We start from the raw sequence: 21,189 nt of genomic DNA on the forward strand, positions 1-21,189 counted from the left end.
TCCATGACCATCAGTACTACCCCTAAGAGAGCGTCTGCTTTCGTCCCTTGAAATTCCCATGATGCAGAGAGTTCACTTCGCTGGTGGGTGCAGTGGGACTTGCCTGTGGCTCTGTATTGTCCTCAGAGGTTCGCTATCGTCCACTGGGGGATGACTGTCCCCCACAGTCCCAGCCAGTCCTTCACAACTTCTGCTCAGTGGCTAGTTGTAATGCTGTCCTGAAAGTGTTTCCCATCACCACACTAGACTAGATTTTGTTTTAGCCAGTCCTGGGGCTTGAACTCAGGGCTTGGACACTGTCGCTGAGTTTCTTTTGCTCAAGGCTAGCACTCTACCACTTGAGCCACAGTGCCACTTCCAGCCTTTTCTGTTTATGTGATACTGAGGAATTGAACCCAGAGCTTCACACACACTAGGCAAGCACTCTCCTGCTAAGCCACCCCCCAGCCAGGTGAATGGAACCATTACGCTGATTTCCCTTGCTTCTTTCCTCTTACCACCTCTTGTGTGACACAGCCTCCGGGAAGCCCACGGCAGGCACCATGGACGCCGGAGAGGCAGCAAAGATCCTGGCTGAAAAGAGACGTCAGGCTCGGCTGCAGAAGGAACAAGAAGAGCAAGAGCGCTTGGAGAAGGAGCAACAAGAGAGGTATGTGGTACCCGAGCTTCGGCATGAGCTCATGTAAAGACTGTGTTGCAAAGATTAGTTCGTCTTCCTTCTTCTGACTTGGGTGTGCCAAAACCTCATCAGAGGTTTAGAAGCCTGGAGCACCTGGATTCCGTCTTCTCTTTCTATTGGATGTAACTTGCTGCAATAGGACTTTGCTCTTTTCTCAGAGGACCTGCATCTTAATGTTACAGGCAACTTCCCTTTCTCCTTTTGGAATTGGAGACCAGGAATGCCTATAGAACTGTCAGGGGAGCGCAAGCTTTGCTTATAGAGTGTTTCCTGAATATAGAGATGTTGGTCCTGCTTGCCAAACTTTTCTCTCCTGAATTATCTTCACTCAGACATCAAAAATAAAGGAGAGGAGTAGGGCAGTGCAATCTTTTGTCTTGTTCTAGATAAAGACACTTCCCCATACCCCCTTGCACAATGGCTGTGAGCTTGTTCCCCTTCACTCTCTCTTTTTTTCTTTTTTTGCCAGTCCTGGACCTTGGACTCAGGGCCTGAGCACTGTCCCTGGCTTCTTTTTGCTCAAGGCTAGCACTCTGCCACTTGAGCCACAGCGCCACTTCTGGCCATTTTCTTTATATGTGGTACTGGGGAATCGAACCCAGGGCTTCATGTATACGAGACAAGTGCTCTTGCCACTAGGCCATATTCCCAGCCCCTCTCTCTTTTTTTCTTTTTGCCAGTCCTGGGGCTTGGACTCAGGGCCTGAGCACTGTCCCTGGCTTCTTTTTGCTCAAGACTAGCATTCTACCACTTGAGCCACAGCGCCACTTCCAGCTTTTTCTATATGTGTGGTGCTGAGGAATTGAACCCAGGGTTTCATGTATACAAGGCAAGCACTCTTGCCACTAGGCCATATTCCCAGGCCCCCCCCCCTTCACTCTTTTATCTGAGATTTGGACATAGTGTCACCAGCTTGGTTTCTTAAAATATTTCCCCATCCACCAGGGCCATCTAATAGATACCATGGTTCCTATTCCGGTGAGAATACCTTAGAGACTTCGGATTGTGCAGTATTTGAAAATCATCACTGTGATGATAGTACCTGGGAACTTCATTACAATACAGATTGTCCTGACTTTTACAGTCTTCATGTATTTTTATTGTTGTTGTTTTTTATGAGACAGGCTCTCATGATATAATCCAAGCTGGCCTGGAACTGCATACCCAGGCTGGCTTGGAACTCCTTATCCTTCTGTTTCAGCCTCTCAAGTACTAGGATTATAGGAATCCACCACCATTCCAAGCTCTTTTTTAATTCACAAATGGACTGGAAGATAAAGAACCTAGCCTATTTTTATCACAAACTTGACAGAAGTTGGTTTTAATCACTACATTGATTGATAAAGCTCTCAGGATGATCACAGAGTACAATCTACATTTAGACAATGAACATGACAGGAAGCAGTCAGTGCTGTAGCACTTATAGGCCACTACTGAATTTAAAACAGTATTTCTTGCCTTTTAGTGACCTTGGCAAGTCTATGTAGTCTCTGTAAAAACAGGAAAGGTTTGGCTGATCCTTCTTCAAACTCTGAACTTCTTTGGTTATTTTCTCTCTTTCGTCCTTTGGTCAATAGTCACAGGTTTTGCTGTGTGTGTGTTCAGGCTGGTTTTGGAGGGCTGTAGGCTGGTTGTATGAGCTGGAAGGTTACACAGGACCTCCATAGACCAGCCTTGGTCATTATAGGTCCTGGAGAGATGTCACATTCTGGAAGCAGGTAAGTAACTGGCTTGTTGCTGTGTGCTTAGGAACGGGAATTCTTTACCTTCTGGCTACCACCTTTGCTCACATTTCCTATACAGCCCAGGTCCTGAAAGAACTGATTCTATTTATTTTTTCAATTCTCATTCTTCAAACCTCATACCCACTGTTCCTTCTGGTTGTTGGACTCCAAATTGGATGTGGAATTTGTCCTTGCTTCTCTGGTTTCTTTTTCTAAATCTCCTTTGTCAAATACTTTTAAATATTGCCTGGACTCCTAGAGTTCACCTGACAGGTCCTTCATGAACAGTGTTGTTCACTCCTGCTTTGCCATCATTCCCACGCTTCCACATTTCTCTGGCTTTAAAAGATTTAGGGCTAATTTTTCTCTCTGTTGGTCTGTCTCTTTCCCTCTCTTTCTCTCTCTTTTGACAGACTAGGGTTTGGAACACAAGCCTTCCCAGTTGCTAAGTTGGCTATCACTTGAACTATATCGTGTGTGTGTGTGTGTGTGTGTGTGTGTGTGTGTGTGTGTGTGTGAGAGAGAGAGAGAGAGAGAGAAAGAGAGACAGCCCTGAGGTTTGAACTCAAGGCCTTATGCTTTTGCCAGGCTTTTTTGCTTATGGCAATCTTCCATTTGAGCTACACCTCCACTTCTGACTTTTTGTTGGTTAAATTTGTCTGCCCAAGCTGGCTTTATACCATAATTTCATTTTAAACCTTAAGTGTACTAAACCAACTGTGCGATCATCTCCCTTCCTACAAATTCACAGCCACCTAGCTGTGAATTTTCTTAAATAGTATGATTGTTCTGCTCTTATTCTTTTTTTCCCCTTTGGTGCTAGTCCGGGCCTGGGCTCTGTCCCTTAGCTTTTTTGCTCGAGGCTAATGATCTACCACTTAAGCCACACCTCCACTTCTGGCCTTTTGCTGGTTAATTGGAGAAAATAGTCTCTCAGATTTGTCTGTCTGGGCTGGCTTCAAACGGTAATCCTCAGATCTCAGCCTACTGAGTAGCTAGGATGACAGGCACGAACCACCAGCATCTGGTTTCCCGCTTTTATTTTTGCTTAACAAGTTAATGGCTTTCCTGCCCACAGCACCCACCCAGACATATCCGTGTGCCTTCAGGGCCTGCCATGAGCTGGTCTCTCCCTGCCTCTCTACCATCTCTCCCTCTAGGTGCCAGCCAGCTACCCCTGACATTTTCAACATCATGCCATACTGCTAAAGCTTTGCTTTTTCTGTGCCCCTACATGTACTCAACCCATACTCCTTCTTTCCAGACATGTTTTCCTTTATCAGGCTCTGCATTGCAGACAATTCTCTGACCCTGTGCTGGGAAAAATCGCAGCTTTTGTCTGACTACCACAGTCATTTGTTTGCAGGAAGCTGTCCCCTAGTTAACACTTTAAAAGCCCGGGGTCCAACCTTGGGTGACAGGTGCCTCGTACTCAGTGAATGTACAAGAAAGGAAGGAAAAGAGGAGGAGGCTCAGCTAAGAAACTGTCACAGTGATAGGTTAAGTCGATCCCAGGGTTAAATTCTGTGATGAAGGCAAACAAGGAAAAGAGAGTATGCAGACTAACTCAAAGAAAGTGATTGGTAATGTTTGAAGGAGAATGGCATATTCGTTCACAGATAATGGAAAGACAGGAATCAGGACCAATAACACACTTAACCCAAAATCAGTTTTCCTCTCTCTTGCCAGAATGTGACGCTTTGCATAGTCCCACGCACGAGGTGAGAAAGGAAAGTACCAGACAGCCTGGGGCTGGAACACAGCGGACACCTCTTGGAATAAGATCATCCTCACATCCTTTTTGTTGTTGTTGTTGCTGTTGTTGTTGTTGTTGCTGCTGTTTTGCTTAGAGTTAATCATTAAAACCACGGAAATGTCATTGCCAGTTGAGTGAATATAGAGAAAAATAAAAGACACTTGAGTTGAACTGTGGAGAGCCCAATTATTGTCACCAGCCAGTAAAGGGAACACTATCCAAAGAAGAGGTGGGGAGACCTTCCTCAATAGAAAGCATAACCAGGAGTCCAGACAACTGGACCCCAAGAAGAAGAGCAAAAGCTGCTCTCGCCCCAACTAGCAGTGACATCAGCTTCTCTCAGAGCCACAAGGAACAGGCCCCGTCCCTAGGCTTAGCAATGGCCTAGGATGTGCACTGGGATTCCTGAAGTTGGGGCAAGTGACCTTAAGACACTCGCTCCACTCTGGGGAAAGAACCTGCGGTAAGAGATCTTACTGGGGTTCCAAAATGCATCCCATGAAGTTACATTAAGAAGCTGAAATAGCTGCTAATGGCCCATATCAAAGAATGTTCAAGTAAGGCAGCCCCAGGAAGCAAGGCTCATAGCCAGGCTGAAACTCAAGTGTTCAGATGAGAGTCCCAGGCCTGGAACTGCAGACAGTAGTCTCCAGGGCTGCTCAGACCTGGCTTCTCATTGGCTCAGCCTCTACGAGACAGGCAGGAACCCTCCTATGTGAAACGGCAGGACAGGGATGGCAGCTGTGGCAGGAAAGAAACAGCATAGCCTCAGGCAGTCCACACTGTAGAGAGGGCCCTAGGAGAGACGTTCATTGGAGTTGGCACCTGTGAGCCATATTGAGGCTGAGGAAAGACTACCAATCTTGCAGTTTCAGAGACAGATTTTTTTTTGGAAGGAAGTTACTGAGAAGAGGGATAGAGACATGAAGTAACCTGAAAGAAATGGGAGTTTGCAGGCCCTGAATATAAGTGAGCCATTCTGTGGTCACAGTGGAAGGCAAATGGGGAAGGACTAGAGAGAATGGCTTAGGATGTCCAAGACCTTGGACTGTTTTTGCAGGCCTTGGAGAGTTGCATACAGAAGGGTCAAACTGGCACTGGAAGGAAGAGGGTCTATCAAGAAGAACATCAAGTTGTGGAATCCATAGCCTAAGTCATGCTGTTTAGAGCCCTTTTCCTCTTAAGCAGAAGAAGAAGCAGGACAAATTTTCAGCATTAATGCCATAAAGTAGCAAAATCTAAGCCAGGTGGCTCACGCCTGTAATCCTAGCTACTCAGGAGGCTGAGATCTGAGGATCACAATTCAAAGCCAGTCCTGGCAGGAAAGTCCAAGAGACTTTTATGAAAAAGCGGGAAGTGGTGCTGTGGCCCAAGTGGTAGAGCGATGGCCTTGGGCACAGAGAGGCTCAGGGACAGAGCCCAGGCCTTGAGTTCAAGTTCAAGTTGGCAAAGCACAACAACAACAACAAAAAGAAAGAAGCAAAATCTAAGCTCATATCTTAGACCCAGTCTTCTCTGTAAAGTGATTGAAATTTTAGGTGCATAGGAATAGAGAACAGAGAAGCCGACATACTCATCTACAAGATCAAACAATTCAAGACTGAGCGCATGTCTGTCAGTGGTGTGAGCAAGGTATGACTGGGTACAATAAAATGTGGGTGGCGGGAGTACTTAGGAGATTGAGGCATGAGGCCATTATGTGAAGACTCACCAATGGCCAGTAGCAGAGACAAATGATACCTATGTTAAATGCTGAATAATGACAATGACAGGTGGTTTTCTGGTACTTTCGACTTGATTAGGGAAGGAGCGGTGGGTTTGGGGGAGATGTCAACAAGGATAGTGAGGAAGACAGAACCTCCTAGTGGTTTGGTGAACTCTGGTGAGAGTTCACAATGTCAAAGGTGATTGTTGGGGGCAACCTGTGACAGTGGAATGGGGAAAAGGCTGAAATAATGTTCTCTGTGGTTCCTTAAGCAGGGAGAGGAAGAATGTTCATACTTGGAGAGGAAGGCATTTTCCTTTCAGTGGGGGAAAGCAAAGTATGGTTATGGGGAGGGAGTTTTGTTGGTAGGAGAATGGGATTTCCATGGAGGTATCTGGAAAGGACAAATGGGTTGATGGACCTATAAGGGAGATTTTATATTTTGGATGATATGGGGATTAAGGATGAGAACCACGATGATGTTACGATGGCTATATATGTATATGCACCTGAATACCTTCTAGTCCCAATGGTAAAGAGAGAACAGTAGATTTTCAGATCCTGAAGATGAAGCTAACAGGTGTTTTGTAAAAGTACCTTGCACATTATTAACTCATATGCTTTTTCCTTTAACTTTTCTAGGATGATCACACTGATTTAAAAAGGGAGTAAGAAAAGGAGCAGCTTTCTGGTTAACTATTGGATAAATCTTAGCAATCCAATTTTGAGAATCCTATGCTGAACATATTTAGAACAGAAGTTTCTCTCTGACTAGACTCCATAATGCTCTTCTGTTTATTTCAGTTGCTCCACCGTGCTTTTAGGAAGTGCAGCCTCTGCTGGTAGAGTATGGTATTTACAGATAAAGTCTTGGGGCTAATGTGGTTAAGCCTGTTTTTTTCTTTTCAATCTTTTAAAACATTTCTTTGGTAAGACCTAGCCTGCCTGATCTGTGAAGCTGACCATCAGAATAGGGAGATATTCTTTTTAAGCCTTTTTTTGTTTGTGCCAGTTTTGGGGCTTGGACTCTGGGCCTGAGTACTGTCCTTTGTTTTTGCTCAAGGATAGTGCTCTACCACTTTGAGCCACAGTGTCATTTCCCGACTCTTTTGGATAGTTAATGGGAGATAAGAGTCTCATGGACTTTCCTGCCTGGGCTGACTTTGAACCATGATCCTCAAATCTCTTCCTCTTGAGTAGCTAGGATTACAGCCATAAACCACCTATGCCCAGCTTTATCTTTTTTTTTTTTTTTTAATGCCAGTCCCTGGGCTTGAACTGAGATCCTGGGGACTGTCCCTGTGCTTTTGTACTTAAGGCTAGTGCTCTACCATTTGTGTCACAGCTCCACTTCTAGATAAATTTTTTTAAAAAAATATTATTATTATTATACAGAGGGATTACCATTTCATAAGTCAGGTGATGAGTACATTTCTTTTTTCTTGGACAATGTCCCTCCTTCCCCCTTCTGGCTTTTTGGTGGTTAATTGGAGACAGGAATCTCAGGGACTTTACTGCCCAGACTGGCTTTGAACCGCAATCCTCAGATCTCAGCCTCCTGAGTAGCTAGGATTACAAGCATGAGCCACCAGCACCTGGCTTAAGTCTTAACTTTTAAATAAAGGTAATTTTTTAAAATCGAGATTTATATATTCACTCCAAAGGTCATTGGGTTTGGAGGGTGGATTCACTTTAAATTGCAAAACTAGTATTTGAGAGTGTTCTAGGACCAGACATTTCCATACATCATTCCATTTATGTCTAAGAAGAATGTCATGAGGCATAATAGGGCTATTCCCATAGTAGGGCCATTCCTATGAGCATAATAAATGTTAAATGAGTTTCCAAGTGTCACACAGTGAGTAGCACAGTTAAAATGTGATTTGGACCATATATAGCCAATGACTAGCTGAAGAAAGTGATGGCTTGTCTGAAGCAAGAACATTAGAAATGCAATGGGAATCTACTAAGGAGGCTGAGATTTGAGCCAACCCAGGCAGAAAAGTCTGTGAGACTTCATCTCCAATTAACCAGCAAAAATCTGAGTTAGAGGTGTGATTCAGGTGGTAGAGTGCTAGGTGCAAGCAAGAAGCTGAGTGAGATCATGACCCTAAGTCTGAGCTCCAAGACCAGCACAAAAAAAATGTAAAAGCAAGCTTTAGACTTTCCCTTTAGCAGTTTTCCCTCTGCTACTTAGAGCTCTTTATCATTTGTCATGAACTAGCCATATGTGAATGAAATGCCTAAATACTACCTTGTTTTTATATAACAAAGACTAAAAGGAAAAATAGACTTTTAAAGAATGCCAAAATCAGTAGAAAATAGATGCTTTAGTTTTTGTATCAGATCCTGAATTTCTGTTGAAATTCTGCTTTCTTTGTCTGCTGCTTTAGAAGTCACACATACATCAGTTAGAAGCCATAGTGAACTTTTTCGAGCTGTGGTCATTGGTCTTCAGTTGCTGACTGACACATCTGTGACAGTTCCAACAATCTCCTCCACTTTTTTTTTTGCCAGTCCTGGGGCTTGAACTCAGGGCCTGAGCACTGTCCCTGGCTTCTTTTCACTATACCACTTAAGCCACAGTGCCACTTCTGGCTTTTTGTATATATGTGGTGCTGAGGAATTGAACCCAGGGCTTCATGTATATGAGGCAAGCACTCCACCACTAGGCCATATTCCCAGCCCCCCACTTTTTAAAAAAAAGCTTTAGTGAGTTTTAAATATTTCTGAAGAATTACTATTAAATAAGAATGATAGGGGGCTGGGCATGTGGCTTAGTGGTGGAGTGCTTGCCTAGCATGCACGAAGCCCTGGGTTTGATTCCTTAGTACCACATAAGCAGAAAAAGCTGGAAGTGGTGCTGTGGCTCAAGAGGTAGAGTGCTATCCTTGAGCAAAAAGAAGCCAGGGACAGTGCTCAGGCCCTGAGTTCAAGCCCCAGGACTGGCAAAAAAAAATGAGAAGGTTCGACTTCCCATCATCATGGTGATTCACAGAGTGACAAGATAGTATCTGTGTCTTTCCAGCAGTAGGTTTACCAATCAATATGTTGTTCTTGTCTAGTACAGAGTTTAAAGTGAAGCCTGGTTAATATTTTTGGTAGGCATATGTACTGGATTTCCAGGAAAATGTCACTAAGTGGGATGAATTCTCATTCACAGTATTTGTTAGCATGTTGATCATTGTCCACCATTATCAGCACAAGATTCTTAGGTGATTTGCCTTTGTCTCCTAACAATGCTCATGTTCTCAAAAGGCTGGAACGAGAGGAGTTGAAAAGAAAGGCAGAGGAGGAAAGACTACGCCAAGAAGCGGCAGCTCGTAAGCAAGAAGAGACAAAGAAGCAGCAGGAAGAGGAAGAGAAAAAGGCAGGAAAGGAGGCCAAACAGAAGGATAAGGAGGAACTGTTGTTGAAAGAGAAGCAAGAAAAAGAAGAGCAAGAGAAGGCCTTGATTGTAAAGCAGGTAAAGTCCTTAGGTTCCTGGTGTTTTCCAAGGGCTTTCTTTTTTTTCCCCAAGGGCTTTCTTTTTCTTTTTCTTTTTTTGCGAGTCCTGGGGCTTGGACTCAGGGCCTGAGCACTGTCCCTGGCTTCTCTTTTTGCTCAAGGCTAGCACTCTGCCACTTGAGCCACAGCTCCACTTCGGGCCGTTTATCTATATATGTGGTGCTGGGGAATTGAACCCAGGGCTTCATGTATACAAGGCAAGCACTATTGACACTAGGCCATATCTCCAGCCCCCAAGGGCTTTTCTTAACAGGTAAAAATTCTTTAAATTTGGATGACTCATAATAGTGACTTCCATTTTTTTTTTTGCCAGTCCTGGCTCGGACTCAGGGCCTGAGCACTGTCCCTGGATTCTTTTTGCTCAAGGCTAGCACTCTGCCACTTGAGCCACAGCGCCACGTCTGGTCATTTTCTATATATGTGGTGCTGGGGAATCGAACCCAGGGCTTCATGTATAGGAGGCAAGCATTCTTGCCACTGGGCCATATTCCCAGCCCTCCATTTTTTTTCTTAAGTGGACTGTGCTAGTTATTAAATATGAATTTCTTGGCACAATCAAAATTAGTAATGATTACTGTCTTTGAGTTTGAGTTTCCCCAAAACCAGACCCTGGAGTAAGAATTTGTGTGCCAGTAATTTATTTAAGAGTAGAACTCATGGGCTGGGAATGTGACTTAGTGGTAGAGTGCTTGCCTAACATGCATGAAGCCCTGGGTTCGATTCCTCAGTACCACATAAAAAGAAAAAGCCAGAAGTGGTGCTGTGTTTCAAGTGGTAGAGTGCTAGCTTTGAGCAAAAGAAGCTTAGGGACACTGCCCAAGCCCTGAGTTCAAGCCTCAGGACTGGCAAAAAAAAAAAAAAAAAGAGTAGAGCTCATGAAACGTAAAAGACTGAGAGAAAAGCGAGTAAGTATATTGATGAATGGGTTGTTATGGGCAACTGGAACTCATTGTCATTGGGACTTGAGAGAATCAGTATCATGCTTTAGATTTGTCCTTGGAAGGATGCGGAAAATGGTCAGTTTACCTCCCAGCACTGCCCCTTATTGGGGAAGATTGCTCCTTGGAGAAAAATATGTGTTAAGTACTTCCTGGACTGAGTATGCTACTAACACAGTGAGACCCGTGTCTTTCTACAGAAAGACCTTGGCCATGTGTAGAGAACGGTCTGCAGGTGATTGTAAATCACCTGCATAGTGGACTGAGGGTATGAGAATGAAGCGTGACCTTGTCTCTTGGTCATAAAGCAGGTTGTGTAAATCCACATTGAATAGTGAACATTGACTAGCCACTTTGGGGCACATGAGGAGGGGAAAGAAGCTTGTGCAAAGCCTAGGGAATTACAGCAGTGTTTTCTTAGCTTAATCAATCTTATGCCTTGGTTTCTCTCTCACTTTCAGAAAGAAGCAGCAGAAGCAAAGGCCCAGGAGGCTGCTAAACAGATGCGTCTAGAAAGAGAACAGATCATGCTGCAGATTGAGCAGGAACGGCTAGAGAGGAAGAAGGTAAAGGCCGAGGGTGAGGCAGGAACAGAAGTGAGTCCAGTTCTGTTTTGCAGTAATTGGGTAGAATACTCTTAAATATATCAATTAAGTCAAGTGAAAGGGTTTTGCTTTTGGTGTGTGTGCGTGTGTTCACGCACGTGTACATGTACACTGGGGCTTGGACTTGGGCCTGGGCTCTCTCCCTGAACTTGTTTTTTTTTCTCTCAAGACTAGTGCACTACCACCTTGAGTATTCTGGTGGTTAATTGGAAATGAGTCTCACAGACTTTCCTTCCTGGGCTGGCTTTGAACCTCGATCCTCAGATCTTAGCCTCAGCCTCCTGAGTAGTAGGATGACAGTCATGAGCCTCTGATGCCCAGCAAGTTTTTTTTGTCATCTTGACTCATCAGTTGGTGACTAAAGAATTTTCTCCCTCCACCCCTCAAATCTCCACCTTCTGTGTAGCTAGGATCCATGTTCTGTAGAGTAGTCTATTCAAAAGTAGGTAGTGATTTGTTGATTATTATAGAGAACTTAGGGAGAAAGACAAGCTATAAATTGAATACAGTTGTAGGTATGGACTAGTATACTTCACTTGACCTTGTCCATAGGGTCAGAGGTGTACATCTTCAAAAGCAATGCAAAACTTTCCTACAGTTGTTATGCTTTGCTGCCATTTATCATTTAGAAGTTTTCTTAGAAATGTGAAATTACTTATAGACTCAACTGCTTTATGCTTCTGGTCTCCTTTTTCTTCACGACTTCCAGAGAATAGATGAAATCATGAAGAGAACAAGGAAGAGTGATACGCCTCCAGAAGTAAAGGTGGGGATGATTATGAAAATGCTATTCCGAGTGGGAAAGGATAAACAAATACATTCAGTAAGGGTGGAGGACTCACCAGAAAAAAAATGGACTTTCTGCTCTGTTTTTCTGGCCAGCTCTTAAATAAAAGGCATTTCAGAGACTGAACAAGTGAAAGATTTCCTCAGAGAACTGGAGTGGGGATGCAAAGGAAGGCATGATAAATCCACGAATGCAAGAGAATAAGGGAAACCTAGCTAACGAGTCCCAAGAATTCTCTGTCACAGGCAGATGGCCACTCGGGGGTTCTGAACATTCTCTGGTGCTTTTTTTGTTTGTTTGTGCATGCCAGTTCTGGGGCTTGAACACAGGGTCTGGTCACTGTCCCTGAGCTTTTTGTGTATGTGCTGGTTCTGGGGCTTGAACTCAGGGCCTGGACAGTGTCTCTGAGCCTTTATGCTCAAGGCTAATATCTAGCACTTGAGCTAGAGCTCCACTTCCAGCTTTTTGGTGGTTAGAGAAAAGAGTTTCATGGACTGTCCTGCCCAGGATGGCTTGGAACTGTGATCCTCAGATCTCAGCCTCCTTGGAGCAGCTACGGTTATGTGAGCTAGGCATGAACCACTGGTGCCTGGTGCCCTGGTGCTTTTTGAAAGCATTTGGTTTTCTATGTAATGTCAACCTTCCCTATTTTCACACACCTTTTGTTTGATTTCAGAAGGAAGAATCTCCCAAAATGGAGATTCAGCCTGGTATGTGTATGGAAAATAAGACAAAACCGATTGTACCCAATAAAATAGGTGAGTGTGCAGTCTGGTCTGCTTCTTCCTTTCAGCAACGAGGAGCAGTAAAAGCTTCCACAGGGCAAAAGCACCCACAGGGTCACCAAGGTGTGACTGCCAGTAGTTTTTGCTTCCTGGGCCTCCTTCCAGTGCTGGGGCGATGGCTCTTTTTGGGACATTGCTGGCTTCCTTGGTTACTCTAATAATCCATGGCGTCCATCTTCCCAGGATGCTTTCCAAGGAGCCTACCTTTAGGTCAAATGTGACTCAGATCTGGTTCTGTCCTTCTCCAGAGGCCCTGAGAACACTGATCATGTGATCGGTCTCTGCTTCCTCTGTGTGAAGTTGAGTACATGGGTTTATTATTGTTCTTTCCATAAAAGATATAGGTAAAAAAGAAAACGAGAATTAAGTTGATGACCTTGTTATGTATTTGCCATTGTTTCATTTTTGGACTTTTTATGATTTACACGTGGACTTTGTTTTCTTGATCAGAAATCAATGGGTTAAACACCTGCCAGGAAGTTAATGGTGTGGGACCTACTGCCCCAGAAACGTTTCCTCGAGACATTTTCTCTAATGGGCTTAAACCAGTTGCGGGCCTTGTTCATTTGGATGCCCTTGATGGAAAGTCAAACAGTTTGGATGATTCCATTGAAGAAGTTCAGTCTATGGATGTGAGGTATGTTCATTCATTCATTTATGCCAGTCCTGGGTTTGAACTCAGGGCCTGGGCACTGTTCCTGAGCTTCTTTTGCTCAAGGCTAGCCCTCTACCACTTGAGCCACAGCGCCACTTCTGGCCTTTTCTGTTTATGTGGTACTGAGGAATCCAACCCAGGGCTTCGTGCATGCTAGGCAAGCACTCTACCACTAAGCCACATTCCCAGCCTGTGTTAGTATCTTAAACATCTCTTCTCTAAATACTGTCAGGGTTTTAGTTGGGTTCTTCATCAGTCATCTAAAAAGCAGGTTTGGTTGATATGAGAAACTGATAGTGGTATAAGACTAGAGTCTTGGGTTGGGTGCCCTAGAAATAGGACCAGGGTACTGTTTTCTTGTCATGAGATTTATTGGGAGGAGGGATGTTCAGTATTTCTCAGGAAGAAAGGGACAGAGGGAAGGCACTATACAAGGATATATCTTCAAATAATCCCACAGGAGCCCTAGAGAATGAATTTCCACCAGAGTTGTCTTATTGAGATAAAGGCAGGTAGCTTTTGTACCACCGTATCCATCTGTCTTCACTAGGGGCCCCCTGCCTGGGTAAGTGCTGTAGTACTAAGACACTAAAGGACTATACCAATGAAAGGAAGTTGTCCAGGGAAATAGTGGCAACTGTGACTCTTTCCCTGCAGGGATAGGTGTTCTGACTGTGCAGTAACAGGGTCTCGTGTCCAGAATCTCATATTTAAATAAGCTTGTCATTAGAGATTTGAGAAAGGAACTAATATACATTCAGATAGTCAAAGCCTAAAGAATTCTGAAGCTGGTATGCTTGGCAAATTAATTCCAGACAAAAGAAGAGCCAATTAGTGTGGGATTGAAGCAGAGGCTTTAAAGCACACACGTCACCTTGGGCAGGGCAGTTGGAGTAGGGGGTGGCTCTGTTAGTCAGGACAGTACGACAGTATTTTATAAAAGCTCTACCGGGGAGAGGATGGGGGTGGAAGCGTGGGGTTCCTATGACACACTGGTTGTAAATAGCCCACGCATCCACACTGAGCTTGAACTGGGGAGATGAAAAGCCAGCATGTGGCAGTCCCATCTCCAGTAGTAGAGATCCTGTGTGGACTGACAACAGGGCCCTTCAGCCCTTGCCTGGGTCTCTTCTGGCCTCCAGCACCACCATGATGGCCACCATCTGCTGACTGGGTGCCACTCTGCCCTCCGCAAAAAGCAGAGGCAGTTTTGTGTTTTTTGTTTTTTGTTTTTTGTTTTTTACCAGTCCTAGGGTTTGAACTCGGGGCCTGAGCACTATCCCTGGCTTCTTTTTGCTCAAGGCTAGCACTCTACCACTTGAGCCACAGCGCCACTGGCTCTTTCTTTGTGTGTGGTACTGAGAAATCAAACCCAGAGTGTCATGCATGCTAGGCAAGCACTCTACCACTAAGCCACATTCCCAGCCCCAAGGCAGTTTTAAGGATAACACAACATAACCCCACCACTAGAAGAGCCAGCTGTGCTTATTCTTTGATGTCTCCAGGTGGGGGCTGGAATGGGACAACATGTGGCACAGCTGGCCACAGTTGAAGAAAGTTGAAGGGGCTTTATACACCTGAGTTCTGCCCTAAAGATATGGGAGTCCTCGTGCTGCACCGAAGCCGGAGACGTTCTTTCTGTCTTCCCTCTGAAGTTGGGACAGTCTGTCTCTGCTTAATGAGGCAGTTTGCCTATGCTTGCTTCACACAGCAGAATAGATACCAGGTCAGTGGCTGCCCCTTCACTGGGCTTACAGGTGAAGAAGGTGGAGTTTCTGCAGGCGCTTCTGCAGTTCAACTGGTTTTTCTAGATTCTTCTCTCAGATTTCATCAAAGCAGGAAAGAAGAGCCTGGTAGCAGCCTTACTCTAGTTATTGAAATTCCTGGGGACAGTCCCTGAATTCCTAGCCCTCCAGGCTTCTGGGCCTGGATTTGCTGCTTCCTAGACCTATAGCACACAACACTGAAATGCCTTGCACTTGTAGGGGGAGGAGAGAGAGGAGAAAAAACCAGCCTTGTTCAGCAACTCTGGATAAGTTCTGGTGAATTGGAAACTTGGTTTTAGATAGGAGACAGTGGGTGAGATAGGCTTTTTAAAAGGTCCTCAGACTGACAGTTGTTTCCTAGTTAATGATTCCCTCATCCCGTAGCCTTAACTGAGCATGCATTTGGTGGCTCCAAATGAACTTTTCTCAGCACTGTCACATTCATACCTATGGCAGCCCTAGGAAGGAGACATGACTGTTCTTCCCATTTCACACACACACACACACACACACACACACACACACACACACGGCCTGGACACTGTCCCTGAGCCTCTTTGTGCTCAAAGCTAGTGCTCTATCACTTGAGCCTTAGAGCTACTTCTGGGTTTTTTTCTGAGTAGTTTATTGGAGATAAGAGACTCACAGAGTTTCCTTCCCAGACTGGCTTTGAACTACAGTCCTCAGATCTCAGCCTCCTGAGTAGCTAGCCTAGGCACCACCAGCACCCGGCTCTTACTTGACTTTTTATTGCTCAAGACTGGTGCTCTAGCATTTGAGCTATTCCTGTCTACCTTCAGCTTTTTGCTGATTAATTTGGAGATAAGAGTCTCACAGACTTTTCTGCCCAGGCTGGCTTTGAACCAAGATCCTCAGATCTCATCCCTTTGAGTAACCTTACAGTTGAGATCAACCAGCATCCAGGTAATCGTGCTTACTCCTTATGTCCTTCTGTTTTCCACTTCTTCTGTCTCTCATGCTTTCTAGCCCTGTTTCCAAAGAAGAACTTATCTCCATCCCAGAATTTTCACCAGTGAGTGAAATGATTCCTGGTGTGTCTCTGGACCAAAATGGAACTGGCAATGCTCGAGCACTTCAAGATATCTTAGATTTCACTGGGCCCCCAACGTTCCCCAAGAAATCCAGTGAAAACCTCAGCCTGGATGACTGTAACAAAAACCTCATTGAAGGATTTAACAGTCCTGGCCAAGAAACTACTCTGAATACCTTCTGTTGACAAAACAACGACCTTTTCATGAAAGGTAAAGTCTTTTGATGATACTCTAAATCCATAACTCCCCAGAGTTTTATGTAATTATCATTCAGCTTCTTGATGGACAATTTTGTGTGGACATAAATATATTCTGGTATATACTGCAGCACACACTATACTTGAGATGGATTTGGAGTCATTCTTCTATACACAAGCCTCCAGTACTCTGCTGTGTTGCTCCTGCAATTTGAGGATTAGGGTGGGAAGCTTGAGAAGACTTGGCTAAAAGAGTGGACTGGTATCTCCCAGCCTTTGTCTATAAAATGTAGCACCTTGTCAGGCACTGGTGGCTCACGCTTGTAATCCTAGCTACGTAGGAAAGTCTGTGAGACTCTTATCTCCAATTAACCACAGAAGAACCCAGAAGTAATGCTGTGGTTCAAGTGGTAGAGTGCTAGCCTTGAACAAAAGGCGCTCAGGGACAGTGCCCAGGCCCAGAGTTCAACCCCAGGACTAGAAAAAATAAGTAGCACCTTTTTTACAGACAAGGAGAGAATGTTGTCAAGATGCTCCAAAGTGGTGCTAATAAACTTCTCCCATCTGTTTAGCTCAGTGGCATCCCAAATTTTATCTAGAATCATTCATATACATTGATGAGTGTTGGGCCACATGGTTGCTCTTCTATTGACCCATTCTGGATTGGTTTTTTAAATTCCTGTATTAGGGTTTTGAACTCAGGGCTTCGTACTTGCTTGGCTAGCTTGCTTGAGTGGTGGTCTACCATTGAGGCATGCTTCCAGTCCGGCTTTTTGTTTTATTTTGGCTTTGTGGTACTGGAGCTTGAACTCAGGCCAAAGGCTGGCATTCTACCACTTGAACCACATCTCCACTTAGGGCTCGTTTTTTTTATTTTTTCGCAGGCATGGGGCTTGAACTCTGGGCCTGGGTGCTGTCCCCGAGCTCATCAGCTCAATGCTGGTGCTCTACCACTTGGGGCCACAGTGCCACTTCCAGTTTTCTGCTGGTTCATTGGAAATAAGAGTCTCACAGACTTTCCTGCCTGGGCTGGCTTTGAACCACAATCCTCAGATCTCAGCCTCCTGAGAGGCGAGGCTTACAGAAATGAGCCACCAGCACCTGGCTTCCAGGCTGCTTTTGATGACTAATTGGAGATAAGAGTCTCACAGACTTCTCTGCCCAGTCTAGCTCCAAACCACGATCCTCCCATCTCAGCTTCCTGAGAGGCTAGGATTATAGACATAAGCTATTAGTGCCCAGATACCCTTTGTTCTCTTGCCAAAGCATTTCTGTTTTTTCCACTTCCTTTCTCCCTCAGGTATTATATGCCCCTCTTACCCATGCATGCACACACACACACACACACACACACACACACACACACACACACACTGGCCTTGCACATGCAAAACTTGTGCTCTATCGTTAAACTACACCCCAGTCCAGCTTTTTTGCTGCATGATTGGTGATAGAGTCTCAGGGTCTTTTCTGCCCAGGCTGACTTCGAACTGTGGTTCTCAGATCTCAGTCTCTTGAATAGCTAGGACTACCGGCATGAGTTAACAGTGCCCACCTTTGTTTATATATTTTCATATGTGATAAAGAGTGGTTCTCAAATCCTTCTCAACAAGAGGTGGTACCACCCTCACTAGGGAGTATTTTTTAAAATATCACAATGCCTGAAGACATTCAGTAGGCATGACATTTGTGACATGAAATAATCTGGAGGTTTGAATGCAAGGGAAATTTGACTGGCCAGTAGGATCCCAGACTTCTCACTGTTCCATGTGCGTCCCTGCTGAAGGGGTGTGCTCAACCTTTCCAGATAAAGTAGGGCTGTCCTTCAGTCAAGAGTTAAAAAAGCGGGCTGGGGATATAGCCTAGTGGCAAGAGTGCCTGCCTCGGATACATGAGGCCCTAGGTTCGATTCCCCAGCACCACATATACAGAAAACGGCCAGAAGCGGCGCTGTGACTCAAGTGGCAGAGTGCTAGCCTTGAGCGGGAAGAAGCCAGGGACAGTGCTTAGGCCCTGAGTCCAAGGCCCAGGACTGGCAAAAAAAAAAAAAAAAAAAAGAGTTAAAAAAGGGGGAGGGGACATCTACAGGTATTAGAAAATTCTCACACAAGGGAAATTGGACCGACCTCATAGAAAGACTCTATACAAAATACTGCAGTATTTCTGTTGATGAGCCAAGGAAAATGTAATTACCAAATCCCAAATACTGGTTTCTGTATTGGTCTCATTGGACTTTGTTTTTGCCACAGGTGGTGTTTGGAGCACCCAGGAAGCCGCTGGGAGTCCAATCTGAGCTGCTGGCCACCTGATGAAGCTTCTGTAGCCGCATTCCAAAATACTAGATTGGAATGTAACTGTATTCCTAGGTAGTATGTCAAACACTGGCCTCTTGGTAGAAACCTCCAGACTTTGGCCTTACTGGGCTTTAGTGACGTTTTGTTCTACAGTTCTAGTTATGAGCTTCTGCTGCTGCTTTCTCTATATTGTCATGGTGATCCTCTCAACCCGAGTGATGGCTGGCTCAGCAGTTCACCTATGACCACTCTCATTCTCAGATTTGGAGCACAAAATCATTTCGATATCTCTTCCTATTAAATACTCTATACATGACCAGAATTCTGGTTAAATATGTACTCCACTTGAGCTGTGTATCTCCCTGTCTTTGTTTAGATGGAGAAGAAATTCAGCAGTTTCTCTCCCTCTCGAGTTTCTCTGTTGGAAAGTAATGTCATGAAATCCTTTTATTATGATTATTATTAATTATTATGAAGCTTTGCCACCTGAATATGCATTAACCACATTACCATTTGGGGGGTTCAAGTTGAAAGTTTGGTTAGACAAGGAAGAAAGAAACAATGGGTAATGATTTCTTTTCTCTTACTCATATTTTTGTGTACCTGAGCAACTCAATCTAGCCAGGGCTTTTTCTTGTCATACCTTAACAATCTCCAAACCATTCAGTGACCTTCCAACTGAAGGAGTCATGTACATATCTCACATGCAGGTGGTTGATTTTTGATGATTTTACTATTGTTTTGCTGTTAGATCTTGGGATTTTCTTTTCTTTCTTTGATTGTTCCCGTTTTCTCCGCTGTAATAAAGCCAGGCACATAGTCATAAAAGTCATAGTACTCTGAAACAAGGAGACCTCACATTGGTCCCAGTACATCACTTTAACAGACTTGAACATAAAAAAAAATCAGAATCTGGGGAAGAATGCCACTAGAATGAAAATTCCATGTAGTTTATGCCATATATGCTGTTTCCTTAAATTAATTTCTTGTGTTAAATGTGGCTTTCAAATCAAAATGACCTTTTCTTGTTTGAGACATTTGTTTCAACTTATACAGTGAAGAGTTTGGAAAGAGAGGTTTACCACCAGGAGATATAAAGATGTTTCACTAGTAATCTTGTCCATGCGCTTTTAAAGCCAGCTACAGTTTAAGACTTTATTAGCTATGGAAACTGTATGTTTGTGTATGTGTATATACTAAATAAAATACATGCCTCCAATAATGCAGTGTAATTGATCTTGATGAATACTGTGGAATCTCTTTCATGACAAACATACCGAAAACAATAGCATGGTCTGACTTGCGAAAATGCCTGGCCGTCTTTGTTACAGCTTTCTTTTGCTAGATGTCTGTTTTGTTGTGATCTGTTACACCTCATAGTGCCATTGTGATCGTGAGTGATGCCATTCTGTTCAATGGGAAATACATTTTCATTGAAGAGTCTAATGGCTAGTGTTTTGTTTCTATTTTGTTTCTGGTAGTTTCATGAGGAACTGTGTTCAAACAAAACCAGATTTTCTAAACCTTGTGGAAATGTGGGAACACTCCCTCAGTTCCTGTATGGATGCCCTTTACCTGTCAAATGACTTTCAAATTCCTCTGCTGGTGCGAATTGGAGCCAGCTACAGAAATGAGCTTCAGTAATGGTCTGTTCCTTGAACATGATGAACTTTTGAGTACAGTTTAGTTTTGAGTACAGTTCAAGCTGTGCCTTTTCTTCTTTTTTCTTTGCTTTTGTATAAACATTGAGGCAAAAGATTTCTAGATAAACCAAGACAGGTAATCAGTCTTGGTGTCATCCATGAGGCCATTTCATATAACAACTTGGCGTTTAAACAAAAGTATAATAGGAATGTTGGCCCTTATTTTCAGGGAAGCTAAACGTGCAATGTGACATGAAGTTATGGGCCTCTGCTCACTAAGCTTCGGACTTCTGAGGGAGAGTTCTGTAATTGCAGGCGATCTGTACTGAACTCCTTATAGATGTAGGATATTTCCAAGGCTTCTGTATGCCATGAGGTAGACAGCAGAAGGTTAATTCTCTTAAGGACATAGAGCTAGAACTTAGCATGGCTGGCTTTCGACTGTAGGGCCTCAGCCTTGGTGCTTTCAAGGGTAGGGGACAGGCCATTCTGTCTCTGGGAACAGCATCATTGTTTGCTACTGCGTATAGGGGCAAAGAGCCAGGACCCCCAACAGGAAATCCTAGTTTTTAGTGTGCTTAATAAAATGAAAAAAGAGTCTTCCCTTTCAGTGATACCTTCCAAAATGCTTGAGATATAATTTATATATCATGAAATTCACCCTTTTAAAGTATATGATTTAGTGGTCTTTAGAATATTCACAATGCTATGCAACCATTGCCACTAATTCTAGAGCATTTTCATGTGGATGATTTTCTTTTCCTCGAGGGTTTGTCAGTCATGTAGCAGAGTTTTGCTTTATCAACCATTACTTCACATTCTCATTGAACCCAGAAGCAAGAACATGGGAGTTGGAATTATTGAATCAGTTGCTTCCAATTCTCTTCCAATAATTCAAATTAGGGTGGTGTTTATATTACTTAAATTGGGCTATTTTGTGTTTACACTTGCTACGCAAATGAGATCAGATGCTAAGTGAGCTCGCTAACCAGTTGCTCAGCTTGGGCCTCCGATATTGATAAGAGACAGATTAGGTGAAACTGCTTTAAAATGCATTGAAAATCCTGAACTTTTGGGGATACGCCTTTCCCAATGA

The 21,189-nt window shown here is 44.0% G+C and overlaps 1 protein-coding gene across 2 annotated transcripts in view; it reads left to right on the forward strand.

Moving 5' to 3' along the window:
* The window catches only part of Map7d2 (MAP7 domain containing 2), an 87,394-nt gene extending 67,566 nt beyond the window's left edge, over nucleotides 1-19,828 (forward strand). Inside the window, exons 11-18 of one of the 2 annotated variants that reach the window (XM_048335741.1) lie at nucleotides 517-649; nucleotides 9,123-9,330; nucleotides 10,771-10,875; nucleotides 11,624-11,680; nucleotides 12,378-12,459; nucleotides 12,937-13,123; nucleotides 15,895-16,169; nucleotides 18,406-19,828. In XM_048335741.1, coding sequence (XP_048191698.1) covers nucleotides 517-649; nucleotides 9,123-9,330; nucleotides 10,771-10,875; nucleotides 11,624-11,680; nucleotides 12,378-12,459; nucleotides 12,937-13,123; nucleotides 15,895-16,144 — 1,022 coding nt within the window. In that variant the 3' untranslated portion in view covers nucleotides 16,145-16,169; nucleotides 18,406-19,828. Of the gene's footprint in view, nucleotides 1-511; nucleotides 650-9,122; nucleotides 9,331-10,770; nucleotides 10,876-11,623; nucleotides 11,681-12,377; nucleotides 12,460-12,936; nucleotides 13,124-15,894; nucleotides 16,170-18,405 lie in introns of both variants that reach the window. The other variant, XM_048335740.1, reaches the window with a different exon arrangement.
* The last annotated feature ends 1,361 nt before the right edge of the window (nucleotides 19,829-21,189 follow it).

This window comes from Perognathus longimembris, chromosome 28 (genome assembly GCF_023159225.1).
Source record: "Perognathus longimembris pacificus isolate PPM17 chromosome 28, ASM2315922v1, whole genome shotgun sequence".
NCBI lineage: Eukaryota > Metazoa > Chordata > Mammalia > Rodentia > Heteromyidae > Perognathus > Perognathus longimembris.